Source organism: Primulina tabacum, chromosome 12 (assembly GCF_025594145.1).
Source record: "Primulina tabacum isolate GXHZ01 chromosome 12, ASM2559414v2, whole genome shotgun sequence".
Taxonomy (NCBI): Eukaryota; Viridiplantae; Streptophyta; class Magnoliopsida; order Lamiales; family Gesneriaceae; genus Primulina; species Primulina tabacum.
The window spans coordinates 2,780,229-2,798,496 of NC_134561.1; the positions used below are offsets into that span (position 1 = coordinate 2,780,229).

Below are 18,268 nucleotides of genomic sequence, written 5' to 3' on the forward strand. Positions count from 1 at the left end.
CGACATATTTTTCTCAATAGTTTACAAAAATCTCGTAAGCTTTTAAAAAAGACAAAAACTTGTATGAGACGATCTCACGGATCGTATTTTGTGAGACAAATATCTTATTTGACTAATCTTTGAAAAAATATTATTTTTTATGCTAAGAATATTACTTTTTATTACAAATATCGATAAGGTTGAACCGTCTTACAGATAAATATTCGTGAAACCGTATCACAAAAGACATACTCTTTTAAAAAATATTAAAAATATTTTTTTTAATGTTCAAATATTGTGATTCAAACTCGAACCATGATTTGAATCGAATTCAAGCAATTGTTTTTAATCTTTTTGAGCTTCAAATCGAACTCGAAAATGTATATATCTATTAATGAATGAAATATATAATCTCTTTCCTAAAAATGATAAATATGAGTTGAAGAAAAAGAAATCTATGAAATATTTAAAGAATGGTCTGCCTCATTTAAATAACTTACCACATTATGAAACTAACCTAACAATAAAATGAAAGGAAAATTGAAAAACAAATGGAAATAAAACAGAAAAAGCTGCCCATTCAATCCGTAGTGAATAAAGTCATATCCTACATCCTTCAACCCTTTGCACGGCATATTTTATTTCACATAAGCCACAAACTCCACCTCAGGCAGTTGTAGGAACCGGCCTATTAGATCGGAATCCGCCGCCCCTGCCACGAGTACCCCGAGTACCCCTTCCCCGGCCACGGCCTGATGAGAAAAATAACAAAATTAAGTTGGTCTGAAGTCATTAAGAACATAATAACTTAGGCGGGTTGTTCGTTTAAATTCAAATAAGGCGCAATGATGTGAGACAGCAATAATTTGAAACAACATGTTGGATGACAATGATCCATAATAGCAATAAAAAAAAAACTCAGGTCTTTTGGATGGCCTGCTTTTTTTCCCCTTCATGAGGGTTTGACCTAATTCTTTGTTCTGAATTATTCCAAAAAAATAGCTTAGATTGGTCAGAATGGCACAAGAAAGCAATTAAAACAGGGAATGCAGCCAAACAATAGCCCGAGAATTTTGGTGCAATAGTATCGACAAGTCAGGTGGTGACGCTGATAAGAAATAAGTATGAAACCCTTCAAACACCGATCAAGACAGAAATAACTGAAGGCATTGTCTAACAGAATTATATTCAGTTCAAATTGAACATGAGAAATGCATAATACCGCGATGTGCATCTTGATAGTAGTCTCCAGAATCATACTGGGTATCCACATGCGGACCACTGTACCCTCCTCTTCCACGTCCACGGAAATAGCGAGCTCTTCCGCGACCCCTGCCCATGGAATACCCATGATTTTGCTCGTAGCCTCCATCATTGTACTCAACAGATGCAAAACCATTCCCTAGCAAGCAATAAAATAACCACATCAAAGGTATATTAAAAGTTCCATTCAATACAGTAAGTTTACTGCCAAAACAAAGGTTGCATTTGTTTTTATTAAGATAGGAACTTAGACCTAGCCGATGTGGAACATTTAACACACCTTCTCACGCCCATAAATGAACTCGAGCGTGAAGTCTACAAGCTATTATCGAGTGACCCATAGACAGTCTAATACACAACGGAGGGTCTGGGCTCTGAAACTATGTTAAGATTGATATTTGGACATAACTCAACCCCAAAAGCTACTCAAGGAGGGAGGATTGTTCAAGTCCATATATACAACTCCCAAAGACTTAATCCAGCCGATATGAGACATTCAACACACCCTCTCAGGCACAGAAATGAACAAATGGAGTTCGAAGTTTATAAGACATCATCGGATAGCCCACAGGACATTACAACATATAATGGCATGCCTTGGCTTACCATATTAAGATTGAGACTTAGGCCTAACTCAAACCTAAAAACTAGATCAAGGGAAGAATATTTTCCAAATCCATATATACAAATCCTAAAGACTTAATCCAGCCGAGTGAGATATTTAACAGTTTTACGCTAAATTTTGGAGAAATTGTTTTCCATATCCAAATAGTAAAATTTTCAACTCTTTCAAAAACCCAAAAAAAATTAAAAAAAGAAAATAAAAGTTAAAAAAAACTAGACGTTGCAAAATCCATTTTGAAATTTTGGAGAAAGAAAATAACTTCTTTAAGAAATAACAAGATCACGAAACAATTTGGGGCAATCCACAGTTATGAAAAAGATCAATCAGGATAAAACCATGCGGAGGTCTAGGCCTTCCCCTCCCTCTAGCAATTTGACCTCTTCCTCGAGCATGTGGTGATCCATCTGCAAATGTATAACCTGTTAATCAGAAGTAATGAAGGAATTATCAAAAACTAATACAGGTAAAATGGGTGATCACCTCCATCATAGTCGAGTTCTGTAGACACCTTCACCTGATCAATTGGTATGGGTTGTTGGTACCTGCAGCAAACTAAGGCCAATCAGTAACCCCACTTAAAAAAAACAATTACACAAGGAGCACAAATAATGCAAGGTGCCAAGAGATCAAAAAATAAATTGTAAACCAACAGGATCAGAAATTTCTTAAATACAATCATAAATAGGGAGTGACAAAAAGCAAAAAAAAAACAAAAAAAAAATTCAAATAAAAGAAGAATTAGGCTTTTTAACTTGTATCCACCATATTATTTGTTCTACAAGATAATCAACTGGCTAAACGGTGATTATAATTTGACAGATGGACAAAACATATGATTAAAACAGTCATAAAAATCAGAAATCACTTGCCCGATATTTTCATTGTCCAACTGCTTCTTTGAGAGAGTAATAGTGACCATAGAGACTTTCCTTGTCGTTTCCAGACTGTAGAATACACGAGAATGTCACACAGATCAGTAGTATTGACACACTCAGAGCAATATCGACTGGAAAATTCAATTTAGAAGTTTAAAAATATGAAATGTCTCGGTATATCTGAATACAATTTCCAGGGGTTTTTCAAACATTATGCTATCAATTTCATTTTCTATCGCAAAAAGAAGACTCACAAAATCTCCAACAATATCATCAAATTTAATTCCATCATATTTCAATAGAGTAAGTACATGTTAAATTCTAAAATACTGTAAAATTAAAACAAATATATATGCTATTATATCACTAAAACGATGCATTTCATGCAATGTGACATCCACAGTAAACATTGTTTCTTTCAGGAGAAGAAATGAATATTCTTCAATATACTTTCCATTTCCCAAAAGCACCTTACAGAGAATCATTTTTCAAAAAATGCTGAACACAAAATAAAATATAGCCCTTACGTCTGGAGGCCTTCTTCCAATGGTTCCCATGTGTCGATTATGTCAATAGATTGAATTGCTATAATTTGGTGAAGACCAACTATTCTCCTCTATATTGCAGGAAACACATGTTTAATATCTCCAGTAAAAGAATAAATTGATGGTTAGTTAGACTTAAACAATACAATAATCATCATAAAGAAACCTTGATTAACTCCACAATTGTTACACTTTTGTTGATGGCTCTGCCCATTGCCTTGAAAACTATTTCATCTGAACCCTTTTCCTACAATAAGTATAATTACACATCAGAAACAGTACGCCCTATACATGCACTCATGGAAGCTTAAAAAACACTCATACTCATTGAACACAAATGAGTAATATAAATTCCATGAAACACCAAATATCTTGCACTCAGATAATCCTTGAACATATATCTGTCCGTAAAGAGAGATGAAAAAATCTTGCTCATCTACACACCACACAAAATTCTACAGCCCACAAAATCCAATGAAAAATGAAGTACCATGATACATTCCTCATGTTGCACTCACACCATCTCAGCCTCATCACTACAGGATTTGAATTTAACATAAACAGTCAAACATCGACAAGGATTACTTCTAAGATATGTATGAACAGTGAATTTTCTAAAAGACTTCTCACTTTCCCCCTAAATTAGGAACACAATTCCTTAATGAGGAACTACAGGCAATTCACGTAGCTGGGCAAGTTCCAGGATATCATCACCTTGTCATATTATCAAACTACATTTATGTCCAAAAAATCAACTCGATCAAGCATAACCTTCCCTAGAATAAATTCCTAAACCGCCAAAATATGTGTCAAATACTTCCACTCAACACAATGTTATAAATAGAAAACCAAGCCACAAAATAAAATCGAGTATAATCATCTCATTCAATCATATATAAATAAACTCTACCTACTATTTTCAAATGCTGTTTATCGGCCATTCATCAAATCTAAAAATAGAAAACAAGAACAAGAGATAATGATTACATAAAAATGAGCAAAAATTGAACCTGAAGCAAGTTCATGGCGTAAGAGATGTAGTTTCTCATCCTGCCTTGACTTGTAATCCGAATCTCATTCTCTCCAATTGATGTTTCCTCCCTCGGTTTCTGCACCTTATGGTACCGATCCATGCCCCTACAAAAAAATCAAAACTTAAGCAAAAATCTACAAATAAATGAAAATAAAACGAGAATTCGTTAAAAAAACCAGTAACCTACAAAAAATCAAAACTTAAGCAAAAATCTACAAATAAATGAAAATAAAACGACAAATTCGTTGGATAAACAGTAACATCAGGTGAAAATAAGAGCAAAAAAGAAAGATATTAATTACAAAAACAATTTCTTCCCCAAATAAAAGAGACACATTAATTCAAATCAAATTACCCGAATATGTCTGCAAGATAAGATATTGAAATCCACAAAGAAAAACCCTTTCTTGCCTGCCGCCCTAATTAGGTCACTGCAAGCTCGAGGTATTTATATCCGCGTGCCCTAGTTCGTCGGGAAGCCAAAATTAATAATAAAATATAAAAATAATAATTTATTATATATATTATTTAAATAATTTTACAATTAAAAATAAATAATTGAAGTTTTTTTTATTTCAAAACCCTTGTAGAATATAAAAATATGTACTTTACTCCAATGAAAATTAAATTGACATTTCAGTAATTGAATTTTTATTAAAATTGCATGATTTATGTTATACATAAAATACTTAGATGATTATTGAGATAAGATCTATATTTCATCGTGTTATCAACTATTCAAACTTTCAATATACATTATCTATACTATATATACTATATTATTAATTTGAGGCCGTTAGAGTAATTACCTTAGAGGATATCAAAATATTTAATTCCATAATTACTCTTTCTTGCACTACTAAAAAAAACCTTCTCAAGTCACTCCATATTTTACATGAAAAATATATACAAAACTTCCCTTTTAAATCGAACAACTTTCTAAATTGAGAATAATTTCGTGCTAATTGTTTAGTATTATTTGATCAAGTTAAAAACATTAATAACACATGCAACACGTGTTCATCTTTTACTAGTGAACAAAAGTCTCCAATAATGAATAAAGTATTTTAAGTCATTTTTTATTCTTCTCTATCTTCTTTACTATTCACAACAAGTTATCAGCACGAACGTTATTTAAGATAGATCTCATAAATAATTATTCTTATTATTGATGCTCTTGAAGTACTACAAATTCAAAGTTACATTGATGTTCCTGAAGAACACAATTTTAATTTTATATTAGTGCTCGTGAAGAATACAACTTCATATTTTATGTTAATATTTTTGAAGCAGCACAACTTTTATTTTATATGAATGCTTCTAAGTAGTATTACTTTAGTTTTATATTGATGTCCCTGAAGTGATACAATATTATTTTTAATCTACAAGATTTATGATTTAAAATATTAAATTTGTTAATATTCTTGAAGAAATATCGGTAAAAACTTGTATTTGTTTGAAATATTTGTATCATATATTAATTTGTTAAAGTTGGTTGTTACGATGCAAATATAATATTTATAATTAATTGATCTAAAAATTTGATATTAAATTGATAACTCATTCTCGTATTAATAGGGAAATCATTTTAATTAAAGTAGATCTCTTGCGACACGGTCTCACAAATCTTTATTCGGTAAGACGGGTCAACTCTACCGATATTCACAATAAAAAGTAATACTCTTAGCATAAAATATAATATTTTTTCATGGATGACCCAAATAAGAGATCCGTCTAACAAAATACGACCCGTGAAACCGTCTCACACAAATTTTTGTCATTATTTACATTCTTGAGTTTATAATTACGATTTCCATTGATTGTTCCCTTAAGTTTTATTGTACAAATACGTTTGTGTCAGATTATTATTATTATGGGTTTTTAACTGTCAAATTTTTTTTGTTCCTCTTCGGCTTTTATGCTCTGCTAGAGTTATAGCATTGAATAAGGATTTGAGGTTTTGAAGAAATGAACAATTTCAATAAACTTTCATAGAGAATTTTGTTTATCTTTTATAAAATTGTCTTTGGACTACTGTTATATGTACCGTATTAACTTAAGAGTATAAATTAAAATTTATTATATTTTCTTGTATTTCATCGTCATGTTTATAATATTTTAAAAATATTATCACTCTAATTAGATTTTGGTTTCTTCTCATAATAGTTGTAATGACCAGCATCACCAAACTTGAATTAGAAGCACTCGACTTGACTGGAAAAAATATTTATCATGGATTTTAAATTTTGAGGTCCACCTTGTCTCAATGAATTTATGGGATACAATCAAAGAATGAAATGAAATGTCCCAGTAGGAGCGTGCAAAAACATTCATTTTCCTTCGTCATCATCTTAATGATGAGTTGAAAGTTAAGCATCTCAACGTGAAAGAGCCATGAGAGCTTTGGAAAAATCTAAAAAAAGATTTCACTATCAGAGAATTGTAGTGCTCCCAAGAGCCCGATATGAATTGATTGATGCGTCTATTTTTACAAGATTTTAAGTCTGTAAATGAGTATAAGTCTGTACTATTCAAGACTAGTTCCAAACTAATACTTTGTGGAGAGAAAGTCGTTGATCAAGATATGTTAGAAAAGAGATTCTCCATTTTTCATGAATCAAATGTGCTCCTGCAACAGCAATATCGTGAACGTGGATTTCAAATGTATTCTGAACTCATCTCGTGCATACTAGTTGCTGAACAAATCAACGAGCTGCTAATAAAAATCACAAAATGCGCTTAACTGGATCCACACAATTTCCTGAAGCAAACAGAACTACATTTCCTGAAGAATATGGAATTGCATTTCCTGAAGCAAATGGTAATTCAATTCAAAATCGTAACAATGAGAGCAAACGTGGATGTTGGCATGGGCATGGGCGTGGATGTAGCCAAAGAAGATATTATTAGCAAAAAATGGAAAGAAACATAAAACAAGACAAACCACCAACAATGTAATCCCAATAATTAAGAAATAAAGGATAAAAGTTCAAAAGTGTGTAAAGAAATTTTTTATAGATGTAGAGTAGAAGGGCATTGGTCTCATACTTGTCGTACGACAAAACATTTTGTGGATCTCTACCAAAACTCAATCAAGAAAAAAAAGAAAAATTGAGACAAATTTTGTGGACAATGATGATCCAATTGATATAACTCACTTGGACGTCTATGATTTCTTCCCTCATCCAAATGGAAATATATAATTTGATTTGTAGTGGTGTGTTAGAAAACAATGAATAATTGTTTTTATTGGTCTTGCTTCTACTTTGGATTTCTATTGATTTTTAGGTTATTGTGGTCTTATTTTTATTCTGAAGTTTAATTCATGTTTAGGATTTCTCGTGAAAGTGTATTTTGTTGTTCAATAAATGTTTTTATTATTATTTAATAAAATATTTCATTTGAAAGTCTTACATATTATTTATCATATTTTTCTTATTGAGTTATATTATATTTTAAATTAATGATGAAATGTCACGATGAATGCTTAGCGGATAATGGTATAACACATATCGTTCTTCAAAATAAAAGGTATTTTTTCGAGTTAACATTAGCTGAACAATATCGGGTGCATCAAAGATTATTGAAGGCTATGGAAAGGAAAAAATCATTTTACCAAATGATACAATCTTATACATTGAAAATGCTCTACATGCAAGCAAATCTGGTAGAAATTTGCTTAGCTTTAAAGATATATGAAGGATCGTGTGCTGGGCACCTTGAGGTGCTTAAAACACAATATTCTCCAAGAACTGCAATAGCTCGTGTTCTAAGAATGATTACACCGATGAATTAAATCGAGTTTTGTTTTAAACCAAGTAGAAAACACTCGAAGTAATCATTCGTTAAGAAACACTGATATATTTTATATCCCGTGTAACTGAATAACTGAAAATATGGGGAATCAGTTGTGACATATATTAGTTCAGTTATGGTGAAAACTGAACCGACAAATGCTCTAACTGATCAAATCAGTTTGAAAACAGTAGTTAAACAATTAAATACACAAGATATGTTTATGGATGTTCGGAGATTGAACTGCTCCTACGTCACCCCTTCTACCACCTCGGGTAAGTATCACTAGAAGACTTTGATTAATTACAACAAGTGTAATAACTGTAAGGACCGTATATCGTATTATCGTAAATCCTATGTGATTATTAATAATTCATGAATTTGATATGTGATTACGCATTTGATGTATATTATGACAATGAAATTGAGAAAATGAATATTGAATATGAATTGACGTTGTAAGAGCTCGAGTGGAGAAACCGGACGCCAATATAGTACAAAAATAAATGTTTGTACAGAACGTGTGGCGTCCGGGCGGTAGAAAATGACCGCCCGAGCGCCAGGATATATGAGATTTGTGTTCGGGCAGAATGTTCCGCGCCCGAGCAGTAACTTTTGACCGCCCGAGCGCGACACAAATACAACTCGGGGGCAGAACCTCTCGCGCTCGGGCGCGAGAATTCTACCGCCCGAGCGCCGAAGCGGTGAGGATAAGAATGCTTTCTTTTCTTCTTTCTTTCTTCACTTTTCTTTCAGAGAGTTCGAGGGGCTTCGAGAGCATTCAATTTTCTTTCGTCCGAATCGACTTCGAAACGCTGTCTAAACGCGAAACAAATTATATATTTGTGATCTTCGCGTCGGGGGCTTTTGACTGAGGTAATTTTCTTCTAGTTCCAGCAGCTCTAAATATCAAAGTGCTGGAATAGCATGTATTTGAAGTTGAATTTCCTATATGTAGTAGAATAACCAACAATAAACTCATATTTGAAGTCGGAATTGAATTATGATATGATTTGGATTTGATATGAATTTTTGAAGTTTCAAATGATATTTGAAACTCATATTAATGATTTTGGAGTATGTTATTGATTGGAATGAGTATGTTATTGATGTAGATAAAGTATTGTATCGATATCTTCAGGCTACATCAATTGGAACGAAGAATTGAGATATGTTGCGACCGGGTAACATACGACAGGTATCTGTATTATATGATATATGTCGGCTTGATTGGATTGATTGGAATGTGATTACGTGTCTATATGCCTTATTTGTTGATTGATGTGGCATCGATGTATAAAATAAATGTTTTGTTAACACACATCATTTGATGCATACATCGATACATGACATGCACGTTGAGCTATGATCCTTGGATACCCTGATATGATTTGATTGGATTCTAGGGTTTGTGAACACAATTGCTATGTTGGTATTATATGACCCGTAAAGCATAGACAATTGTGGCCCCGATGATTGGATATGAGATTTGGGATTTGATGGCGTTTTGTCGACGCTATCATACGAGTATCCCTTATTGAGGCCGGTGTGTCAGCTCGAGCATTGATTTGATAGCGATTCGTTTGATTCTGACATGTGCTCAGTGGATGGGCATTTGACCTGATACCTCCACGACATACATGCATTGCATACCATATATCATTGTTTAGATACTTGTGGTATATATGATGGTTGTTCCATACGGAGCTTTGCTCACCCCCCCAAGGGGGGCTGTTGTTGTCTTTGTGTGTGGACAATGGCAGGTACTCCATGATATCAGGAGGCCGGAGAGGGTACTTCTGGAGGAAGTCACAGTTTGGGCTGAGGTTTTATGTTTTTTTCCCAGTATATATATGTATCTATATACCGGGGCATGTCCCGAAGATATGAGTTGTTTGACTATATTTGGATTTGATTATGTGTGGGCGAGTTTTATGATATGAGATAAAATACTATTTTTAGTATTCAAATTATAGAAGAAATATTTTGGACTCATTGTAAAGAAAATTTAAACTCGTTTTCCGCTGTAATTAATTAACCCTAATCAGATTGTGTTGTAATAACGATTAGGAGTTAAGGGCCCCACAATAATGACTCAACAGGCAAGGAATGCATCAATGCAAATCGCTCAGATATGAATGTATGAGATGCACCAGTATCTATCAATACATAAGCAGGATAACCACAAAGAGAACAGTTACCTGCAACAACATCATCAGGTGCGTCCTGGTCCTGTTCTTCAGTCAAAGCAAAAGCTCTGGCCTGCTGTCTAGGAGGCTGGCTAACAGTCTAGCTTCCTCCAGGCCTCGGCTGTGATTGGGTAGATGGTGCTGGCTGGAAAGAGTGAACAACAGATGGTCGTCTACCAGTCTGAGCTACTGATCCAGATGATTCTGCACCCTGGGATCTCTGAGAATCTCTCTGTGGACAGACTCTGGCAAAATGTCCTGGCTGTCTGCAAATGTTGCAAGTACCAAAGACTCCTCGGCACTGCTCTGTGGGATGTCTCCCTCCACAAGTCCTGCAATAAGTCCCTGTAAAACTCTGGCTCTGACCAGTCTGTTGTGAGCCACTGGAGCTAGAAGAACTGCTTCCAGACTTCTTGAACTGTTTCCCTCTGGCTTTCAGCTGATCTCTCTTGCCACTGCTGCTGCTGCCATTCTCAAATCTGGGAGGTGGTTGGGGAAACTGAGCTGAAGGTTGTGGCTGTCTCGGTGCTGGGACAACATACGAAGCTCCTTTCTGTCTAATCAGACTAGCTTCGGCTCCCTTTGCTCTGTTCAAAGCATCAGCAAAGTTATTCGGTCGCCCGGTGTTCACCAATGTAAAGATCTCAGGACTCAGGCCATTAATGAACTGATCAGCAACTGTTTCGTCATTCTCAGCTACGTGTGGAGCAAATTGCAACAAGGTAGAGAACTTGGCCACATATTCCTCTATGTTCAGCTGACCCTGTCTCAGATTAGCAAACTCTGCACCCTTGTTTTTCCTGTACGATACTGGGAAAAATCTTTGATAGAATTCAGCTTTAAAGACTTTCCAAGTAATAGTCGTACCTCAATGCTCCAATGCTCTCTTTGTCGTAAGCCACCAATTCTTTGCGACGCCATGCAACTGGTGTCCAATCAGTTTAACTTTGCGCTCATCAGTATAGTCCAAGGAATCAAACATCATCTCTATGTCATCTAGCTAACTCTCACAATCAACTGAAGTCTCAGTACCCTTCAGAGTCGGTGGATGGAACAACTGAAATTTCTTTAGCAATGTTTCCATCGGTGTTGCTGTCACATCCATCGGATTCGCAGAAGTACTGCCCTGTTCTGGAATTTTTCGAGGAGGCATATCTGATTATCAAAAGAGTTAGCAATCAAATCTGACAAATCTGTCTCAGTCCTCTTCTGATCATCTTACCTTTGATCAAGAATCGGTTCTGATTCATTCTCAATAATACACATTACCATATCAAAATCAGATAATCAGGTAAACATGTATTAAATCATTAAATCATGCTAGCAATCAAAAGCAAGGAAAGAAAACTCAATCTACCCCGCTCACTAGCTTCTATCTCAGTCTAAAGGATCTATGGCTCTGATACCACCTGTTGTGGGGACCCGGACACTAATCATCTTCTTAATCGTTCTTTGGGAATAATTGGATCAATTAATTAAACTGGGTCTAAATTTTTTTTTAATTGGGCCCTGTATAAACAAGTGTAAAAATCTATTCAACAAGTTATATTCCATTTTATTTAAATACACGATCAGTGCAATATCTACATCATGATCTAAAGTACAAAATCTGTTCAAAGTACAATCATAAACAAACTAGTGTCATCTCAATCACATAACCAGTGATAAAATACTAGTTCTACATCTAAGTCCGGAATCACCACTTTAATCACCATCTCTCATTCTCTTCTTGACCCTGATCAATGCTCGAGCTGGCACACCGGCCTCAATTAGGGATACTCGTATGATAGCGTCGACAAAGTGCCATCAAATCCCAAATCTCAATCAATCGTCGGGGCCACAAATGTCTATGTTTTAAGGGTCATGTAATACCAAACATAGCATTATGTTCACAAACCCCAGAATCCAATCAAATCATATCAGGGTATCAAAGGATCATAGCTCAACGTGCATGTCATGTATCGATGTATGCATCAAACGATGTGTGTTAACAAAACATTTATTTTATACATCGATATTCAAATCACAATGTCATGTATGCCACATAAACTCAACAAATAAGGCATATAGACATGTATTCTCATTCCAATCAATCAAACCAATCCAACATATATCATATAATACAGATACTTGTCGTATGTTACCCGGTCGCAACATACCTCAATTCTTCGTTCCAGTTGATGTAGCTTGAAGATATCAGTATAATAAGATATCTACATCAATAACACATTCATTTCAATCAATAACATGATCCAAAATCAATAATATAAGTTCCAAATTGAAACTTTGAAAATTCATATCAAATCCAATTCATAACATAATTCAATTTCGACTTCAAAACTTAGTTTCTTGTCGGTTATTCTACCACATACAGGAATCTCGACTTCAAATACATGCTATTTCAGCACTTTCATATTTAGAGCTGCTGAAACTAGAATAAATTTATCTCAAAAAGAAGCTCTCAACGCGAAGATTCCGAATCTATAATTTGTTTCACGTTTGGGCAACGTTTCGAAGTCGATTCGGACGAAAGAAATCGAATTTCCAACTTTTCTCTCGAAGTTATCGAATAAAAACTGAAGAAGAGAAGAGGAAAAAAGTTACTCTTATCCTCACCGCTATCGCGCTCGGGCGGTAGAATTCTCGCGCCCGAGCGCGAGCTGTTCTGCCCCCGAGTATGCTTTGTACCGCGCTCGGGCGGTCACAAACTACCGCTCGGGCGCGGAATGTTCTGTCCGAGCCATAACATGCTCTACACTGGCACTCGGGCGGTCATTTTCTACCGCTCGGGCGCCACACGTTCTGTCCAAATTATTGGGTTTTGTATTATATTGCGTCCGGCTTCTCCACTCGAGCTCTTACAACGTCCATTCATATTCAATACTTATTTTCTCACTTTTATTGTCATGATATACATCATATACATAATCACATGATAATTTCATAAATTATCGATAATCAACATAGGATTTACGATAATATGATACACGGTCCTTACAATTATCTACTGTAGTATCTGTCTCTTCACCTTTAGGGAGAGGTCTTATATCAATGACATCTGTTAGATCTTGTATACTGCGGTATGATGAGCATGAGATTGAGTTAGATTGTATTGTACTTGGGTTGTCTGATTTTGATTGCATTATCGGTATTGATATGCTAACCAAGTACAGAGCTACCGTTGATTGTTTCCATAAGATTGTGAGATTCAGACCAGACATGGCTGATGAGTGAAAATTCTACGGTAAGGGTTCTAGAGCTAGAATTCCTTTGATATCTGCGTTATCTATGACTCGATTGTTACAGAAAGGAGCAGAGGGATTCCTTGTGTATTCAGTAGACGTACCGAAATCGAGCCCAGCATTGGCAAATTTGCCAGTGGTATGTGAGTTTGTTGACGTCTTCCCAGATGAGATTCCGGGCTTGCCTCCAGTCAGAGAGATAGACTTTAGCATCGAATCGGTACCAGGTACCGTTCCGATTTCTAGAGCTCCATACAGAATGACACCGATAGAATTGAAAGAGTTGAAAGAGCAGGTAGAAGATTTACTGGCCAAGGGTTACATCAGACCGAGTGTTTCTCTTTGAGGTGCTCCAGTACTGTTTGTGAGAAAGAAAGGCAGTTCAATGAGACTTTGCATTGACTACCGGCAACTGAACAAGGCTACGGTAAAGAATAAATATCCCTTGCCTCGCATTGATGATTTGTTTGATCAGTTGCAGGGTTCTTCTGTATATTCCAAGATCGATCTGAGATCTGGATATCATCAGCTGAGAGTCAGAGACTCTGATATCTCGAAGACAGCTTTCAGAACCAGGTATGGACACTATGAGTTTATTGTCATGCCATTTGGTATTACAAATGCTCCAGCTGTATTTATGGGATTGATGAACCGTGTGTTTCAGAAATATCTTGATGAGTTTGTGATTATTTTCATTGATGATATTCTGATATATTCGAAGAATATGATTGACCATGCTGAACATTTGAGAATTGTTTTGAGAACATTTAGGCTGATAAATTATATGCCAAATTGTCCAAATGTGAGTTTTGGTTGAGACATGTTGTATTTCTGGGTCACATCATATCTGGAGATGGGATTTCTGTTGATCCTGGCAAAGTCAAGGCCATGATCAGTAGGCCGAGACCGACATCTGTGCCAGAGATACGCAGCTTTATGGGTTTAACAGGATATTATCGACGATTCATTAAAGATTTCTCCAGTATTGCTAAACCTATTACGCAGCTGACTCAGAAGAATGCTCCATTTGTTTGGTCAGAGGAGTGTGAATCCATTTTTCTAGAGCTGAAGAAGAGATTGACCAGTGCTCCGGTGTTGACGGTTTCTTCAGGTACTGGTGATTTTGTTGTTTATTGTGATGCTTCTCACAGAGGATTGTGTTGTGTTTTGATGCAGCGAGGGCATGTTATTGCATATGCTTCGAGACAGTTGAAGCCACATGAGACTCGATACCCGATTCATGATCTTGAATTGGCTGCTATCGTGTTTGAATTGAAGATATGGCGACACTATCTGTACGGTGAGAAGTTTGAGATATATTCTGATTATAAAAGCTTGAAATATCTGTTTTCACAGTCTGAATTGAATATGAGGCAACGAAGATGACTTGATTTGTTGAAAGATTTTGATTGTAAAATCAAATATTATCCGGGAAAATCGAATGCAGCAGCTGATGCACTGAGTCGAAAGGTATGTTCTTTATCCTTATCGACTATTGGTGTTTCAAATTTGATTGAAGATTGTTGTCTTTCTGGATTAGTATTTGAGACAGATTGTCAATCTTTGAGATTGTATGATATTCAAGCTGAGCCAGAACTGATTGTTAGAATCAAAGAAGCAAAAAAATTGAATCAGAATGTTCAGAACTCGATGTTGATGGTCAGATCAGGTCATCAATCAAAATATCAGGTTTGTGATGATATACTGTATGTGAATAATTGTATTGTTGTGCCGGATGTTTCAGAGTTGAGACAGCAGATATTGACAGAAGCGCACAGCAGTCGATTTAGCATTCATCCTGGTGGCAGAAAAATGTATAACCATTTGAAAATACAATTGGATTTTGTGACGCAGTTACCGCGATCCTCCCGAGGTTGTGATGCGATTTGGGTCGTTATTGACAGATTGACCAAATCAGCATGTTTTATTCCGTACAGAATGACGTACAGATATGACCAGATGGCAGAGATTTATGTCAGAGAAGTGGTCAGATTACATGGTGTGCCGAAGTCGATTGTATCAGATCGTGATCCTCGATTTACTTCACACTTTCGGCACAGTTTGCAGCAGGCTCTGGGTACTACATTGCATTTGAGTACTGCATATCATCCTCAGACAGACGGTCAGTCAGAGAGGACTATCCAGACATTGGAGGATATGCTTAGAGCTGTAGTGCTAGATTTTGGCACTAGTTGGCAAGATTCTTTGCCACTTTGTGAGTTTTCTTATAACAACAGCTATCAGATGAGTATAGAGATGGCACCGTTTGAAGCGTTGTATGGCAAGAAGTGCAGATCCCTTCTCTATTTGGATGATATCTCTGAGGTACCTGAGTTTGGACCCGATATGATTAGAGATATGATTGAGAAAGTGAAGCTGATTTAGAAGAGAATGAAGACAGCTCAGGACAGACAGGCCAAATATAAAAATATTCGACGCCGACCTTTAGAGTTTGAGCAAGGAGATAGAGTATATTTGAAGATTTCTCCTTTCAGAGGCGTTATCAGATTTGGCAAACGAGGGAAGTTGTCTCCTCGTTACATTGGTCTTTATGAGATTCTGGAGAAGATTGGTACTCGTGCTTATCGACTTGCTCTTCCGCCTTCTCTATCTGTAATACATGATATCTTTCATGTATCTATGCTGCGAAAATATCTCCCTGATGATTATCATATTATTCAGCCAGACGAGGCCGAACTTGATGAAAGTCTGAGTTATGTTGAGAAACCTATTCAGATTCTTGATCATAAAGAAAAGCAGCTCAGAACGAAAACTATTCCACTTGTGAAAGTCCAGTGGAGTCGTCATGGCATCGAGGAAGCTACCTGGGAAACTGAATCAGATATGAGATAGGAATTTCCAGAGTTATTTCACTGGTGTAAGTCTTTTATTTTAGCTTCTGTTATACCTTCTTATCTTATGTGATTGGATTGCCTGCGATTTCGAGGACGAAATCATGTCTCAGAGAGGGAGAATTGTAATGCCCGAGATTTTATCATTTTAATCCGAGATTATTTATTTATGAATTTTGGAATGATGAATTAGATTCCACGGTTTTTGTAATTAATTAGGATTGAAATGGAATTAAAAAGAGTTGTGAGGACCAAATTGAAAATAGTGAAGACTTCAGGGTCTAAAGTGCAATTATGGGATTTGAGGACACTTGTCTTCACCATGCAAATATATATGTTAAAATCTTTCATTCAGAAACTTGAGAGAAAAGGAAAAACGAGAATAGCTACAGAGACTTTGCAAAATTCCTTCGAAGACTAGAATTTTGATTTTACAAGATCTAACCGTCAGAATTTTGATCCGAAAACAGTTATGTGATTCTCTCGTCGACAGCTACTACAGGACGTAAGTTTTATTGATTTCTGATATGATTTGAAATTATGATTTTGGAGAAATTGTGATTTGATTATTATTATGTGTTCTGGTGATATTAGTAATAGTATATTCGAAATCAGATCGAAGAACAAATAGTAGACAGAATTGTTATGAATTTTCAGATTATATGATTGAGAATATACAGATTTGATATTGGACTTGTATTTGTTGATTGATTATGAGTTATGATATTGTATCTGTGATGTTGAGTTGACGGGATATCGATATTGTGCTGTTATGCCGTCAAAACATCAGTAGATTGATATTGATCTGATTGAGTATTGAATTGAGTGGAATACTGATATTGTTATTCTCAATATGACATTTCAGATTGTATTGACTGCCTTGAATTCAGAACTTCTATTTCTTCAGACCGAGACTACAAAAAAAAGGTATAAATCAATGTTGAACCGGGAGAATGACTCGAGTGAGATAGAACTTGAGTTTCCCAAAACCACATACTTATTTGCTATTGTTTTCAGATATTTGAATTCATTGCATTTATATATGCTTGTTTTATTGATTTATAGAAAGCATAGATTAGACGATTGATTTGAGATAGAGAGTCGTTGGCAGATGTGCCAAGTCGTGATAGAGTTATTGGCAGAGGTGCCAGGTCACTGGACGTTTGGTTTATATCGATGTTGCTTAGAATGCAGATTAGCTTCTATGGCAGATATTCGATATAGTGTACCAAAGTCTGGGAATAAGAACGTACCACCATCTAGCTGAGGAAAGTAGGTGAGTTGTTGCGTTCTTATTCAACCGGGATACCTAGACTAGGCCAGATTGAGTCGAGTCAAAGAATAAGAGTCAGAGCTTGATTTACAGACCTGTATCAATTATGTTTCATAGATTATGTTACATGTTTATATTGATTTATGGTTCAGATTATGATTCATGCTTTTAATAAATGTGTATGATTTTATACATTGCATGTATACATTTTTTATACTGAGAATTATATTCTCACCGGAGTTATCCGGCTGTTGTTGTGTTTGTATGTGTGCATGACAACAGGTGGGACATGATCAGGGTCAAGAAGAGAATGAGAGATGGTGATTAAAGTGGTGATTCCGGACTTAGATGTAGAACTAGTAGTTTATCACTAATTATGTGATTGAGATGACACTAGTTTGTTTATGATTGTACTTTAGATCATGATGTAGATATTGCACTGATCGTGTATTTAAATAAAATGAAATATAACTTGTTGTATAGATTTGTACACTTGTTTATACAGGGCCCAATTAAAAAAAAAATTTAGACCCAGTTTAATTAATTGATCCAATTATTCCCAAAGAACGATTAAGAAGATGATTAGCGTCCGGGTCC

General features: G+C 35.5%; 1 protein-coding gene across 2 annotated transcripts; it reads right to left on the reverse strand.

Annotated features, from left to right (window-relative positions):
- Window positions 1–374: 374 nt before the first annotated feature.
- On the reverse strand, window positions 375–4,806 carry LOC142521137 (uncharacterized). 2 transcript variants are annotated; one of them, XM_075624354.1, is made up of 9 exons: window positions 4,676–4,806; window positions 4,298–4,424; window positions 3,454–3,534; window positions 3,270–3,358; window positions 2,737–2,811; window positions 2,348–2,409; window positions 2,203–2,271; window positions 1,202–1,381; window positions 375–731 (listed from the first exon to the last, which is right to left on the reverse strand). In XM_075624354.1, exons 2-9 carry the CDS (start codon window positions 4,418–4,420, stop codon window positions 646–648), a joined length of 765 nt encoding a protein of 254 aa, XP_075480469.1. In that variant the 5' UTR covers window positions 4,421–4,424; window positions 4,676–4,806; the 3' UTR covers window positions 375–645. The 2 variants fall into 2 exon arrangements, with proteins under 2 accessions (XP_075480469.1, XP_075480467.1); XM_075624352.1 differs by having other exon boundaries at window positions 4,656–4,706.
- Between the last annotated feature and the right edge of the window lie 13,462 nt (window positions 4,807–18,268).

Coding starts and splice junctions, on each gene's coding strand:
- LOC142521137 (XM_075624352.1), bottom strand. Junction 1,382..2,202: donor AAGGCCTAGACCTCCGCATG/GTTTTATCCTGA, acceptor ATTGCTTGCTAG/GGAATGGTTTTGCATCTGTT. Junction 732..1,201: donor CTATCAAGATGCACATCGCG/GTATTATGCATT, acceptor TTTTCTCATCAG/GCCGTGGCCGGGGAAGGGGT.